This window comes from Eucyclogobius newberryi, unplaced genomic scaffold (assembly GCF_026437365.1).
Source record: "Eucyclogobius newberryi isolate DKJ021-1_F unplaced genomic scaffold, fEucNew1.0.hap1 SCAF_11, whole genome shotgun sequence".
Taxonomy (NCBI): domain Eukaryota; kingdom Metazoa; phylum Chordata; class Actinopteri; order Gobiiformes; family Gobiidae; genus Eucyclogobius; species Eucyclogobius newberryi.
The window spans coordinates 17,260,105-17,275,326 of NW_027315735.1; the positions used below are offsets into that span (position 1 = coordinate 17,260,105).

The 15,222-nt window shown below is 38.7% G+C and overlaps 4 protein-coding genes across 8 annotated transcripts; 2 read left to right on the top strand and 2 right to left on the bottom strand.

Moving 5' to 3' along the window:
* Positions 1 to 549: 549 nt before the first annotated feature.
* nkrf (NFKB repressing factor) lies at positions 550 to 3,008 on the bottom strand. Its single transcript, XM_072436090.1, has 2 exons — positions 2,898 to 3,008; positions 550 to 2,694 (listed from the first exon to the last, which is right to left on the bottom strand). Exons 1-2 carry the CDS (start codon positions 2,983 to 2,985, stop codon positions 578 to 580), a joined length of 2,205 nt encoding a protein of 734 aa, XP_072292191.1. The 5' UTR covers positions 2,986 to 3,008; the 3' UTR covers positions 550 to 577.
* Positions 3,009 to 3,510: 502 nt separating this feature from the next.
* On the bottom strand, positions 3,511 to 12,196 carry septin6 (septin 6). 5 transcript variants are annotated; one of them, XM_072436112.1, is made up of 11 exons: positions 12,056 to 12,196; positions 10,745 to 10,859; positions 9,813 to 10,008; positions 9,517 to 9,703; positions 9,005 to 9,166; positions 8,737 to 8,833; positions 7,960 to 8,128; positions 7,321 to 7,453; positions 7,052 to 7,242; positions 6,824 to 6,876; positions 5,135 to 5,924 (listed from the first exon to the last, which is right to left on the bottom strand). In XM_072436112.1, exons 1-10 carry the CDS (start codon positions 12,083 to 12,085, stop codon positions 6,873 to 6,875), a joined length of 1,284 nt encoding a protein of 427 aa, XP_072292213.1. In that variant the 5' UTR covers positions 12,086 to 12,196; the 3' UTR covers positions 5,135 to 5,924; positions 6,824 to 6,872. The 5 variants fall into 5 exon arrangements, with proteins under 5 accessions (XP_072292211.1, XP_072292209.1, XP_072292213.1 ...); XM_072436110.1 differs by lacking the exons at positions 5,135 to 5,924; positions 6,824 to 6,876 and adding an exon at positions 3,511 to 4,551; XM_072436108.1 differs by lacking the exons at positions 5,135 to 5,924; positions 6,824 to 6,876 and adding an exon at positions 4,715 to 4,956.
* An 841-nt stretch (positions 12,197 to 13,037) lies between these two features.
* On the top strand, positions 13,038 to 13,896 carry pttg1 (PTTG1 regulator of sister chromatid separation, securin). The gene is made up of 5 exons (XM_072433160.1): positions 13,038 to 13,121; positions 13,187 to 13,323; positions 13,407 to 13,485; positions 13,552 to 13,704; positions 13,808 to 13,896. The coding sequence occupies exons 1-5, from the start codon at positions 13,043 to 13,045 to the stop codon at positions 13,879 to 13,881; spliced, it is 522 nt and encodes a 173-aa protein (XP_072289261.1). The 5' UTR covers positions 13,038 to 13,042; the 3' UTR covers positions 13,882 to 13,896.
* A 365-nt stretch (positions 13,897 to 14,261) lies between these two features.
* Positions 14,262 to 15,143, top strand: sowahd (sosondowah ankyrin repeat domain family d). Its single transcript, XM_072432258.1, has one exon. The coding sequence runs from the start codon at positions 14,262 to 14,264 to the stop codon at positions 15,141 to 15,143; it is 882 nt and encodes a 293-aa protein (XP_072288359.1).
* The last annotated feature ends 79 nt before the right edge of the window (positions 15,144 to 15,222 follow it).

Sequence of the window (15,222 nt, forward strand, 5' to 3'; positions counted from 1 at the left end):
TTTATCAATTGCCTGACAGTCCCTCCTTTCTGTTGTGGTTCTGGCTAGCCCGACAAGTTGACCATTATACAGTGGAATACTTTGAACATGTATTTAGTTAAAGAATAAATGTATTTTGTAACAATCTGTTACATGGTCCCATCGGAGTACTGTAGTCTGACTACTTAAGACTACTTTCACATCGAGTGGCATTAATATAGTGTAAACGTGGTTAAAGCAATTGTATGTTCACTTCATGTTATATTTTACTACCAAATGAAAGTAATGCTACTAGAAAACAATTAAGTAAAATTTGTTTTCTGAATGCATATTTTCGTACTATGTATTTAGTTACTTCTCAGCACTGCCAACAATCCCAAGAGTGAGTTAATTTAAACTATTCAATAATACAATGTGATTCAAATAAATTTAGCAGATGTTTAATGTAAATTAAAGAATCATAAGCAGGCATTAACCAGGACAAAAAGTTTGTCATCGACAATAAGAAACAATGATCTATAGATGATAAACATATTTTACAGAAATATGAAGGAAAGAAAAAAAAAACTATTAACTGGGAGACTTGACTATGTGTGAATTAATGTAAGGCCTGAGGTTTTATGAGCGCATATCGTCCCACTTGTCCATCCTGTAAAAGCTGCCCAATCAGCTGTTCTTTGTGAAGTTTGCGACTAACAATAAGAAATCTCAGTTTTCCATGCCCATAAGACTTACTTCGAAGGCCATATTTTAGAGAGATCTGGTGGATCTGCTTGCGTTCATCATTGGTCAGTTCAGTGGAAAAGCGGAGATCATCCTGCCTGTCTGAGGAGGCATAGTTACGAATGATGTCTTCAAGGTCCTGCTTTTTGAGCTGAATATTTGCATCTAGGCCAAGACCTTCTCTAGAAAACTGTTCTTTTACTTTGATGGGTTCTGCAATACCGTCTCCATCACGACCAAGACCTCCACCTTTCCATCCCATTTTGCGCAACAGCTGGTTCCCTATATTATCCTCTTTAATTTCCTGCTTCAGGTCCTCCTCACCCGAGCGTCCCATTATCTGTGATCGTGATATGGCTTCTGCAGTGCTATCTTTTCGGATGTTTGACTTCACTACGGGATGCGTCTGCTTTAGTGTTTTGAGGGCTTCATTTGCAGCAATGTGTTTAACTATTTTTTTAGGCCCTTCTCCTGCTGCAACAAACTGTCCGGCCAAATAAACCTCACACTTCCAGGACTGATTGGGCAGAACTGAGAACTTGTAATCAGCAGTCACTTTATTAAACTGAGCAGTATCATTAATAATACAAATTGCATTATCAGAATTTTCCAGAATGACAAGCTCACGTTGATGACGACGTTTGTGAAGCTGTGGTTCAAAAAAAACATCCTGTTGATTATTTTGCCTGTCAAACTGCGACAGTTGTTCCACATGCTGCTGGCGCACTTCCTGATTCTTACGGAGCTTTGTTAAGGCGTATTCAGCTGCTGTATGTTTTGAAAACCTTTTATTGCCTCTCCCTGTTCCCAAGAGCTCATCTTGCACAAAAACTCTGCAAACCCAAGAATTGTTTGAGAGCAGGTCAAATTTATAGTCTATTTTCATGCGGTTATAAGCTGCTGAATTGTTGAGAATGCATATTGCATCATGTGCATTTTCGATAACCACAAACTCTTTCCAATGTTTTTGACTGTCAGGCTCAAATTGTCCCTTAGAGGTTGGGACAGACTTTTCCTCTGGGTTACACAGAGCAGGTACAAAGGCTGGGGTTGGACTGTGTGCCTGGCACACAACCATGTCTTCAAAGACTGAGTGTTTGTATTTGCGCTCCACAACACGAACCTCCACTGGTCTCAAGAAAAGTCTCACAGCCTGCTCTGAAGCACGGTCCCTCGCTCCATTCTTACTGCCCGAGTACCCAGTGGCAAGATAAACCTGCTGACATCGAAGTTCACAGGCATAGCCATCAAACGGCATTTTCTTGTTTCTTGGCAAGTCAGCCGGGGGAATATTCTTCAGGTTGACATAAGTATATTCAGGATTTGTTTTGCAAGCTTGGATGCTGCGACTCAAAATAAAATTATAGTTTGGTTCATTATTTGCATTTTTACAAGCTGGGTCCTCTAAAGCAACTTTAATAGCAGATGCTACATTAGTAATTAATCTCTGCTTCTCGTCTACCGTTATCCGAAATACTGGTTGATGCTGAAACTGAACTTGAGGTTTAGAAACGGGGAGACTGTTGCTGCTGAAAAACCTGCTAGTTGACGATCGATTCCCATGGCTGTACCCAAGACCAGACCTGTTCCCACCGCCAAACCTCTGGGGCTGTGAGTACAAAGCGTCAATGTCTACGGAAGACTGGGCTTCAAACTTGGCTGTGTACTCCTGTTCTGTTCTTGCCATAAAGTTAGAGGTGGAGCCACAGTCTCTAAAACCAAAGCCTGATGTTTCAGCATATTCTCTGTTCCATTCACTATGGAAACTCTTTGAGTCAGAGCTGTGGGACGTCTCTCTGTCAAAGGCATGTCCGTGTACGGAGTGATCATACTCCCTTTGTCGAAAACTGTGCTGCTCACGCCTCCTGAGCTGGTTATTTTCCTTTTCATGAGCTCTCCCAACTAAGCCTCCACCACTGACAAAGGGTACAGGCTCAAATCCAGGTCTGGAGCCATATTGTAATGATGGGACCTTCCTTAATGGCTCATCTCCTGTATGAATACAATCAATTATTGGTTAATGATCTGTTCCAGTAAGCGTAACCAAATGTGGCTTGACATCAGTTGATGCTAGAATCACCTTAAAGATTCCAAATCATGAATGGTGATGATTTTATAATAATGTATATATTGTGTAGGCGATTCAATTGTATTAAAATATACAGTGTATTTGCTGTAACAAAACATTAACTTACCATCATCAGATGAGTAGACTCTTTTCCCGAAACCCGTAGCTTGATTTGTGTACAAAGGGTTCATTTTACCGTGATAAAACCCTGCCATTGCAAGGCAAGTCCCGTTTATCCCTGAAGAGGGCATAGAACTTTCATGAGAGAATACACTTTATGACGCAAAAGTATAGTGCTTTTGACACAAACATATACACTGTAGTACAACAACAAAGTGCAGACAACAAAGAAAGTATTAACTTACTGGCGTCCTTATGTTCCAAAACAATGCGGTGTTTTAAAAGACACAGGCAGATGACTCATATCTGTGAGTGTTAGCATCAGCTTACGTGAATAAGTTCGACACTAGACTTGCTTACAAATGCCTATATAGCTGCATTATTCAGACATGATAATGCACGAAATGTAAGCGTAAAAGATTGCGGATAAAACCAAGATAGGATTAAGAATCTTTTTTAAGCTAGGGAGCTAGAAAGCAGTTCACGCTAACCGGAAATACCCACAATCCTTTGCTGCTGGAGGCAATGCGCGTCAGCTGGGGGGGTGGACAATGGGGGTGGAGCCTGCAATGCGTTCAAGAAGTAGGCAAAAACAAACAACGTTTTTTTTCAATCATTGCTTTTTATTGTAAATGTACAAGAATCGAATCAAACTTGAGCAGCACACTGAGTAAATGGAATGTGGAAGGCTTGAATTTAAAAGGTGATTACTGATACTTGAAGAAATGTAAATTTTATGACATCCATTTACTTCACACTCTGAATAACATCTAAAGATCAGTAATAAACAACAAGTATTCACTTCAATACACAAAATATATCCTTATAAATTATACAAATGCATAAGTATACCTCAATACTGAAATCTGGGATTCAATTTACTTCATTTTTTTATCTAATATTTTGTGGAAAAGGATTGAAGATTCGGGTCAATTATAATCAATATACAGTAGAATTTACCATTTGAACAAAACGTTACGTAAATTAAGACTACATGTCGTCAAAGGATGAAAACAAGCGTGTCCAAAGTCCAAAGCAAGTTGTGTTAAATAATGCACATGCATGAAAAAAAATGAAAAAATTCAAAGGCAAATATTAAAGCACAAAGTTTTAAAAGGCCTTTTTCATGTGACACTCATGGTATCAACAATGACTTAACATAACTGGCACCATGGTCAAATGATGAGACATTGTTTTGACTTGGACATTAGTTTTTTGTAAATACATTTCTTTTGTATATTTCAATTATATGCGTGTTGTCATTGACACTCTTGATGTATGCAAGACAATTGCTTGGTTCAATGCTGTGGTGGTGCATTATGTTGTCTGTGCCGTGTATAGGTCAATAGCTCTTCCCATTAACATGTGTATCTTTAGCACAGAGGACTCTAATCAGAGCAGATCGATACGTTTTCACCAATGTATTATGTAATGATCACCCACATGTGAAAAAACCACTTACTGGTGCCAAGTTCAAAACATTAGTGTCATCGGGTATTTAGAGAAATACCATGTGAACCACAAAAGGCCATGATTAACAAGGGTGACGCAATGGGGAAATAAACAGGTTGATACAGTGAGAAAAGCAGGAAGGAGTTAAGGATGTCTAATTCTTGTAGATGCAATCCCATCTTCAAGTGGTCAAGACAGTTTAAAAGAAGCTGGAGAGAGGGACAAAAAGACAGAAATACAGAGGTTAGAGAAGCCAAAGCTTTAAGTTTTAGTTTTGAAAAAAAAAAAAAAAAAAATTATGGATAAAAGTTAAATTTTTATCTGCGTGGATTCAAAGAGCAAGAATTATAGATTAAACAACGACAATGATTCTGCATTGTGTTACAAGATGACATAAAGGCAATAGTAAACTGAAACAAAATGTTAGTGACAAGAGATTATATGAAGTGCATAGTAAAGCAGATATTGGATTGCGCAATTGAAAGTTATCGAAGCAACAAACGGTACAATACAACACATTTAGGATAAAGCAAGGTAAAGATATGCATGAATGGATGTGTCCACAGTGCGTCTGGTCAGGGCCGATGACCTACTCAGTGCAGAGCCATGGATTACTGCAAATTAGAGTCAATACACAAACCAGTGAGCTGCAATGCTTATCGCAATTGTGAGTCAATTCAATCTAAAACAAAATTTAAAAAAAAGCAGTTAAACGCCACACATAAAAATTGTATCCAAAATTAAATATTTTTCCACCTTCTACACAAAATGAGTATGGCCAGTGTTTAAAAATTTGGTTGAAATTGATCTTTATTGTCTTTATATTTGTGCTCAACACTGATACAAACAATACTGGTCCCAGCAATGAAAGTGATGTATGACTTTATGTGCCTTCATTTAAAGAAATATATTTAAAAGAGAAAGATACAGTTGCACTGACACAACATTTAAGAATGTCCTATTGGTGTAATAAGAAAAGTGCAATGTGAAAGCTAATACAATGTGAGCAAGAGTAAGAGGTTCAAATATTAGATTTGTTGAATTCATGCATCAGGCTAGAATGAAATTACATTAGACCAGGGACATTTTGTGGTATAGCTCTTATGATATATATCAGTGTGCAGAGAAAAATGCCACACAACTCTAGCCGATTTACTTTTGGCTAATTCAATTATGATGATAATGGCAGTGCATTCCACATCCTAGTCCCAGTATTAAATGCTTCACTTTAGCCCACACATTTTTGTTTAAATCAACAAAAGTAGTCATGTATGTTAATATTCAAAAGCACACTAATATATATATATATATATATATATATATATATAATAAAAAAATAAAAGCAAAAATACAATTGCTTTTAAACACTACAAAAAGGACAGCTCGGGGTAAATATTAAGACATGAGTGGTACATTCAGCAGTGAGAAGCTTTGCCCAACAGCTTCCACAAAACAAAGGCATGTGGAGGAGGGTTACACATGGGGGTTCAGGTGAGGGTGAAGCTGGGAAAGGGGAAGGTGGGATGGGGTAGAAACTCATTCACAGCGATATGGCCACAAGCACCTCTACAGGAATCCTTCACTGAAAATAAAACAGAAAGTCTGTTAATGCTCTCTTTGTTAATTGGACACACATGATGTGAGTGAATATTTTAGTCATCTTAATGATAGCCTATGCAACGATGTAAGCGCAACACAATTTGTTATTGGCCAAATACATCAATTGCACTTTAAAAAAAAAAAAACTTGTCTTAACAGCTGCTACTCAAATGTTCAATGTTTACATCTTTGTCTTAACACTTATGGCTGTTACTGTAACTTAAAGAGGATTGAAGACAGTAGGGGTCATCTTCTGGCTATGACACCAAACACAACATGTCATCTCAATAAACAGAGAGGCCCAGAGGCAGTTTTCTGCTGAGGTCTGAGCCGATAAGTCAAAGCTCAGTCTTGAATAGTTCTTTGTACAGGCCCAGAGCAGGGTGGGGAGAGGAAAGCTACATAAAAGGGTCATTGTAGACATCGGGAGGCAGTGGGTACATCTATGCTGTATGAAAGTCTAATAAACTAGTTTATTTAAAGCTGGCACAGTAATGGCAAACCCTGCATTATCCACTGTCTTAACACAGTATATGTTGCATTGTAAATTCTACCGAAACTGTGTTTTTCCAAAGATATTTTTGTCATGACGCCTTACCAGAAATAAGGTGCCTCATGCAGCATGCAGCAAGTTTGGAAGAAGTTAACTGGAAAACATTATGGATGCAATACAGGTTTACACATGCACTCACAAGACATATTCACTTTTACACAGGCAGTTATCAAAACCCACAACTTTTTTGAAATCAGGTTTTAACTGAAATGAGAAGACTTTAAGACTGGATCTCTGGAAACTGTAGACAGAAAGTGTTTAGTAAGTGTCCAGACTGAAAAGGTGGCTGTTGAGAATAACATTCAATGTAAAGTAATAAAGACAGAAACCTTCTCAGTGCAAGTGTCTTCTTCCTTTTTTAACAGGCACCGAGTCACATCAGCTTCAACACAAGACCGGCACAGGATTAAAAGAGAAAGTATCCATAGTGCAAGCACCATATATTGTAATTACGGATTCAGTTGCGTTACAGACAGCTGGAAAGGGATATCGCAGTGGCTCTTACACCTGTAGTGGTAAAGACAGAAGCCGGGGAGAAAAGGCATACCAGTACTTACTTTTTCCTCTCTTTGTCCCTCTTAAGTGTGGTGGATGCCCCTGCCTGCTGAGCCTGGTTCAGCAGTAGCTCTGCCGCAGTCTTTTTCTGTTTGAACATGTTGAGCTCATCATCCAAGGACTTCTTCTTTTCCTCCAGCTTCTTCTTCTCATCTTGATGGAGTTTCTTCAGGCGGTCAAACTTTTCATGCAGCTAGATGAAGGACAATAATACAAGCAGTGAATTAGATTTAGGAAACACAGAATTATCATTAAAGTGCAATGATTTTACCTCCTTCTCAGCCTCTTTCAACTCGCCCTCTTTTTCCTTCACTCTCTGGACAAACATTTGCCTCATTTCTTCCTCCTTTTTCTGCAGCTCACCCATAAACTCATTACGTTTTGCCTCATAAGTTTCCTGGAGACTGTAGATGAGAAAACACATTTACAGAATGTACAATAACCGGAACAAATGAAATAAAGCAACAAACCAATTAAAAAGGGCAGTTAAATTAGAGGAAGACAAACAGGATTTAGAAGATGTACAAACACAGGTCTTGTGGTTGAAAATAAATAAATAAATAAATATTCTTGTAGGAATATAATGGTAGAACAGTATTTTTGCAATTCATCAGAAATGTGCTGAAATGTTCTTAATTGCTAAGTTATAGGTTAAGTATTGCACAAAAGTCAATACACACAAATTAACACAAAAGTTATCACCCTTCTTTGTAAGATATCACTTCAGATTTGTCTTCTTTTTATTGCGTTCTACCATCACCGCTTCAAACAGCTTGTAATCTTGAACAAATCCGGCATCAGCATGTGTGTGCCTTTAATGTCTGTATTTTATGTATTGACAGTGTCCGAAAACAAATTTCTCCTTTGGAAGAATAAAGGTCTATCCAGGTCTACGTGTCTTGCGCGTTACCTAAAGGGTTTGCTGTCCGGGTCTGTATCTTTGAAGCCCATCTCCTCCAGTTTGCAGCGGCGATAAAGTTCATAGTGACGCGCATGTGTCTGCTCCCGCAAGTCTTCCATGTTTACTCTGATCAGCATTTCTCGAAGTTTAACAAAGTCACAGTGATTCTCATTTTCCACTGTAAACACACAAACGAGCATCTAAGACATGTTTGCAAAAAGTGAAGGCACTAATGCATTGTGTGACCAGGGAAAACATTGAAAAATAATTATCCACAAATACACTGAATGCAACACCAAAATGGACAGGGTTGAATGCTATTGCGTCTGCAGATTTGCACGCATAATTGAAAGTTAAATTAAGCATTCATTTACCGTAGCCTTTATGCATTCACAAAATAAGATTTCATTCAGGATTGTCAATGAAATACTGAATGTAGATTTGTAGCTTTTGACTGGGGTAACAGTACACCCATCACACACAATCAATAATACAGTGAGCCAACAGAGACTAATGTATCACAAACTTTATACACCACTGATGGGCAGCCATAGCTCCACATTGAAATCAATTATTGGGTCAAATATAGTAAAATACAATGACTAAAAGCTGCAGATAGTAGCCTCTCTGTCTTCACAAAGCAACCCAACTGTGGTTATGTAACAAACTATCAACTTTTCGGTTGCCTACTGCCTACTGCCTACTGCTGCCTCAAAAGGATGAATTAGAGTGGGGCGATTCGGACAGAACAAAGCAAGCTCCCATCTCTGCTAAAAAGGAGCTTACCCTGCACTGTCCCCCAGGGGTACTGCCGGGCCTTCACCATCTTGTTCCCAAGCTTCACCTCCTCTGTGCTCCCCACCACAGCAAATGGCAAATGGCTCTATTACATAAGAGAAAAACACAGACGCAGCTGCCATTTACTCGGAAAGAAACACAAAACTATTGTACTCAATGTCAAATCGATATGTGGCAATATTTGATTATGTGAAATTCTGCTTTTTATTTTTTTAAGAATGTTTTTAAAAGAATTGCAGAAAACATGTGGACTTACATTCATTGTTGAGTTGATCTCAGCCACAGACTCGTCATCAGTGGGGAACTGGTAGATTTGAACTCCGTTGCTGACCAGCTCACTGGTGATTTTGATTTTGAACTTAGCCAGCTCACTCTTAGAGACAGCATCAGACTTGGCAATAATGGGAATAATATTAACCTAAAGGAGATATGCACAAATCAATAAACAATCAAGTGGCATCATAGCATAGTACTTTTCAAATGTCCAATTCAAAGCTGTTTGCCATTGTATATTTCATGAAGGAACAGAATATTGTCTGTAATATGGTCCAATCCTAAGGCAAAGTGATCACTGAATATTGCTTTTAGTATGAAAAAAAAAAGAAAAAAAAACAGGAATCCATGCGAGGAAACATAAAATTATTGAATAAAACAATGCTTTGTTCACAGAAAGACCAAAAACTGAAGATATACACTAAATACTTTCACAATCACAACCATGTCATCATACAATAAATGAGCAATGTTTAGTAAATGATTGTGGCTTACCTTACTATCCAGTTTCTTCATAGTGACCAGGTCCAGGGACTTGAGAGAGTGTCCAGTAGGTGCAATGAAGTACAAGCAAGCGTGGATGCGGCTGTCATGATAACTGTGTAGCGTTCGCTTAATTTTCAGCTCCTCCTGAAGATATGCTTCAAACTGAGTATCGATAAATTCCACAATAGGCTTGTAGCTGCAAATAATAGGACTTAATATGAAAATGACCTTTGAATGAACAGAAACTAATGTACACAACTGAAATGTGAAGGCAAACTTGAATTAAAACTAATAATCACTGCTACCTGTCGTCTTTGTTGATCTGGTCCCCAAAGCCCACTGTATTGACTACAGTGAGTTTAAGACGCACGTTGCTCTCCTGCAGTTCATAGGTGTTTGACTTGAGTGTGACTCCTGGCTGGTTGTGCTGCGTTGGGTCACCTTCAAACTTTGTGTTGAATAAAGTGTCCATTAAAGTGGATTTTCCCAGACCAGTCTCACCTGGAAAAAATGTTTCATGCTTTTTTTTTTTTTTTATTTACATAGCACAAGTTGAACCAAATGTAAAGTCTACAATACATCAATTATTTTATGTTTTGAACATAGTAGGTCCAAGGTTTGAATCCCAGACCAACTCTCCAGACAAGGTGACCCAGCAGCAATGAAGGATGGGTCAGATGCAGAGGATAAATAACTGACCCAGGGTTAGGGTTAACCTAAGTTTATTGTAACCTTAATACAATAAACTGTATATCTTTATCAACTAAAAGTATATACAAAACATATAAGTAGCATATGAAAACACTTTCAATAAAATGTTAAAGTGATGCTGGACAATTTTAGGTCGAATGATAAAAGGAGCTGAATCTGTCATACTGACAGCAGTCAGATGACTCAATTACAAAGCTTGCTCTATTTTTTTTTCTCCCTTTCTATTTTTAACCCATATAGCAGCCTATGCTGCGGACCAGGCCCGTTGGCCTATTTGTGAACCATCACTGAATCTTTTTGAATGCCTATGCTTGCTTTATGAATATTACGGACAGTTGGAGCATTTCAGCTCATAAAACAAGTGCTGTTAAGTAAAACTACAGTAAAGTGAAACACTAAAGATAGCTGGGATTAAATGAACGTTATGCCTCCTCAGCCGAAACACCAACTGCATCTTATGACTTTCACTGAACCAGATATCTTATGACCCGAGGAACAAGACACATTTCATGCATGATGCGCTCACCGACACAGAGGATGTTGAAGCAGAACCCGTGGTTTACAGATTTGTTGACCAGCTGGTCAGGCATACTGTCAAAGCCAACATGGCCTGACAGGGGAACAGCACGAGCACCTTCACCCTGAGGAAATGAATATCAGTTAGTAAAATGGTTTACTTTGAACCTTTCAGAATGATTCAACTGTCAGAGTCTACTTCCAGCTGAAGTAACTGACATCCTGTTTTGTGATATGAAATGAAAATGCTGTTTACATACCACATGTTCTATAAGGAATAATAGTTTTTGTTTTGTAGTTAGATTTCCTGTGTTTCTTCTTCCGTGTTATAAAGCTTTCACTGTGTGTAAAAAGGCTGTAGCATGTGCAAGTGTTATATGTGAGTGGGCGTGCGGTTGGCAATGAGCCTCTTCATCTCTCTGAATCCACTCTACAGACAGATTTTGTTTAGAGTAGACTACATTCAACAAAAAGCAGCTAGACCTCAGCCAGGCTGCCATTATGTGGTTTAGACAACATAACTGTTACTTTTGAAACTGTTCAAGGGAAATAAACATTCCTTTTCAAATTTAGTTTAAAATAACCAGAATGATGCCAGACTTACATTGGATTGTCTGGATTGTGAGTGAGAACTGAGTTTAGATAGCTGGCAATGTTTTGAGTAGAGAAGGAGGACTTCATTAATTCATCAAACTAGAATTATACGTCTAGATTGTTTGTGAAGATTCAACAATCAAACGGATTTTTAAATATTCAAACATAAGATTTGACAATAGGTATTTACATTTTCTAACAAAACGTCAGACAACGCCCGAAATGTAACTTAACGGGACAGGAGACATAGCGGAAACGAGTACCTCCGCTGACTTTGGGGCGTTCAAAGACAAGATATTTGAATTGCACAAACACATATGCGTAATAATATGATTAGACTAGTAAACATGGCATGATCAGAGACATTAGTATTAAAATACACACGGTTCATTTAAGGCATCGGCACGGCCCAGAAATCAGCCTTGCTCCTATCATAACACATCATGTAGGTTTAAACGAAATCACAAAAATGTAACTACGCCGTGGTGAAACAAACCGTACATCTGCATAACAAGTATAGCTTTATCATGCGATAAATGTTGAATATTGTCGTTTTTTTATATTCATTAGCCTCAAGGATAACACACTGATGCTAGCCTCCGCAAAGACCCACAGAACGCAAATTGCGGGGGTTGTTAAACACATGCATTTTGTCTCCATTGTCATTTAAAGACAGGCGATATTTGTGGGAAAAGCTGAGCGTCCCTGTGTACAATGGTCTACTCACCGCTTGCCTCGCTATCTCTGTAGACGCCATGGTCGCTGGAGGTTCAGTCCTCGGCCGCTGCACCGCTGAGAGCAGGCGAAGCTAAAAGACGGCCCTTTCGGAAGGAAGTTACCGTTGCAACAGAACTTCAGTATAATTGGTTAATTTAGAGATTTTTTTTTATTTTATTGTAGCTTGCAACTCTTAAAATTAACATTTTATATGACTAAGTCAAGCATTCCAAATCTTTTTAAGTTCTTATTATTCTACATAATTTTATTTTTGGGCTGACTCCCGCTTTTGTGCTTTTGGACCAGTCCATGTAGGCATAAATGAAAGCAGAAGGTCATGAGTTTTGTTTTATGGTTTATTGTATTACTATTATTATTTATAAAATCCTTTTTTTTTAAAGGGAAAAAGGAGCAAAAATAAATCATAATAAAACATTATTTTTTTATATGTACGCATATATTAATCAGTCAAATATATTTTAAAACAGCTTTTATTTATTTTAAAATCTACTTCTAGACAAATATAAAACTAATTAGCGCTTGTTGTTGTCTCCGCCCTTTAAAAGCTCACTTCCGTCAAAGTGACCAATGGGAAGAGAACGATTCTTTTAAAAACGCGCCATCGCGTTTTGTTGACAGTTTGTGTTAAAACATCATCTCTACAGCGCTGGTGAAAACGCAGGTACGATCTGATCCGAGTTTTTGAGTTTAGGTATTATAAGAAAAGCCGAGTAGTCCCGTAAAATGCTGTACACGCCGTATTTTACTTATTAATGGGTGTATGTGTGTCTAACGTTATTATCTTGCCCCACGTTTAAAGAACATTAACGCTAGCTAACGTTAGTTGACACTGTTTTACCTAGGCTAAGATCTTAAGCAAAAAGTAATCAATAGCTAAACAAACTAACGCTTACTCAAAAGATTTGTACAAGATGACAATAAGTAACTGATGCATACGTGGACTAATGTAAATCTGTAAATTATATTTTCAGAGATTATGTCGAGCATCCTGTTTGACCAAGAAAATGCCTGCCCTAATCCAACAGGTTTGAAGCCGCGGCTCCAGTCGGCTTCAGGTGATGAGACTACCTTTTTAGTGTGAAGAAGATTATTCAGCTTTTAATTTAGTTTCTCATTACAGGCAAAGTACTGAAAACGTCTGCTGGGGCCAAAAATGTCCAGGGTCTTATTCAGCCTGGACGGAAGGCTTTGGGGACAGTGAACAAAGTACTGAATAGTACTCCATCCATACACGTACATAAACAGTTGAAGCCCCAGGTAGGCTTGTTAAAGATTATTCATTCCAGGTACATTTTTTTTTTTTTTTTTTTTTTTAAACCCAAACACTTTTCTCCTCCCAGGAAACTGTGGTTAAGGTTACACAAAACAAATCTGACAAGTATCCAGACATTGAGAAATTCATCCCATATGACCCCTTGGGTATGAAACATTTTCTTAAATTATGACTTGAGGAAATTCAAAATATCAATGTATTTGTTTCCCCAGACTTTGAGAAGTACTCCGTTCCAGAGGATTTGCTCCCACTGAGTATGCTTGCTCTCCCTGGACTGGCTCAATTGCCCCAAGCTTGTGTACCTGAGGAATCCCAAGTGTTTATACCTTTTGACTTGTCTCCAGTTAAAATGCCAAATCTATTGGGTAAGCATAATTTGAATCATGCATAATTTAAATCATACATAAAATAATCGTTTGTGGGTTGCCAACTTTTGTCTGTAATTTACTGGTTTCCTGTACTCTTCAGGTTGTTCAAAGTTGGATGACTTTCTTCACACACTGGATAAATTGACTGTAGAGCTTCCTCCAGAATCGTCTTGAATGAATATTGTGTGGGTTTTATTTTTTTTATTTTTTTTTTTATAAAGATTTTACTGAACCGTTATTGGATGACTTAGTGCAACTTCCTGGTTCAATGTCCCATCAGTGCAGTGGTCACGTGAGATCCTTCACATTGGTTTTGCTGATTACTGTGAACTTAGTTCCTCTTGAGAAAAAAAGCTAACGCAAAACTTGGTCTTTGGCTCTGTCGATTAATTCATAATAATTTTAACACCATTGCTCAAACTCGTGTACCTGATTAGAAAAGTAGCGTCACTTCAGAACGAAATGGCTTAAATGAATGGGCTACAAGAGCAGAGATTCTAAAAAGATATTGGATACAGAACAAAGCAGGCTAAGCCAAAGTTTCGGCCGCAACTATGAACGAGGACAAGGAAGACTCTAAAAATGTCCAGATGAAGGCTCGCGGCAGTCAGACCCCCGGACAAGGCGGCGTTGTGGAGCGACTGTCGAAGTATGGGCTGCAGGTCATGCCCAGTGCATTCCAGCGTAGGACGAGGCTGCAGAGGCTGACTGACACTTCTGCGACTGTCCCAGAGAGAACTTCTATTACAACGGCTATGCGCAACGCGTACGTGAAAGAGCTCTCGATCAGTAAGTCACAGAGCGGGTTTAGCAGTGTGACCTCTCAAGCAGAGGGAGGGTCTGCACAGGGTGTAGGCTGGACTTTGTATCAAATGGAGCACGGCTGGACACTATCGGCCGCGGAGGGAAATTATGACACGCTGCTGGAATATTTATCAGAGGAACCCAATCTGTTGACTAGAAGGGATTTTATCAGCGGATATACAGTCCTGCATTGGCTGGCCAAAAAGGGACAGGACGAGACCCTGCTTAAACTGTTAACTTATGCTTCAGAGCTGGACGTGAACGTGCGGGGCAGCGGGGGGCTCACGCCGCTGCATCTGGCCAGCATTCACGGACACTACATGGTCGTCAAACTTTTAGTGGGGGCATTTGGTGCCAATGTAGAGACTATGGATTACAACGGAAAAAGAGCATGGCAATATCTGAAGGGTGATGCACCACTGGAGATGAAGGAGTTGCTTGGGATGTGGGATGAAGACCATAGTTTCAATTGTAACAACTCAACTGAAATATTTGAGACAACTATTTGGGACCAAGTTGATGGTGATGCACAGCAGAGAAATTATGAAAGGACCAGAAACGGTTGGGGATTGGATTCCTTCAGGAAGCTGCTTCAGTCATTTACACTTTTTGGAAACAATGCAGGAAGTTAAATATTTTGCAATAGACGGTACTCATTTAAAACCAGTTTACCACAGAATGTACATTTTAAAAATTACACTACACTGGAAA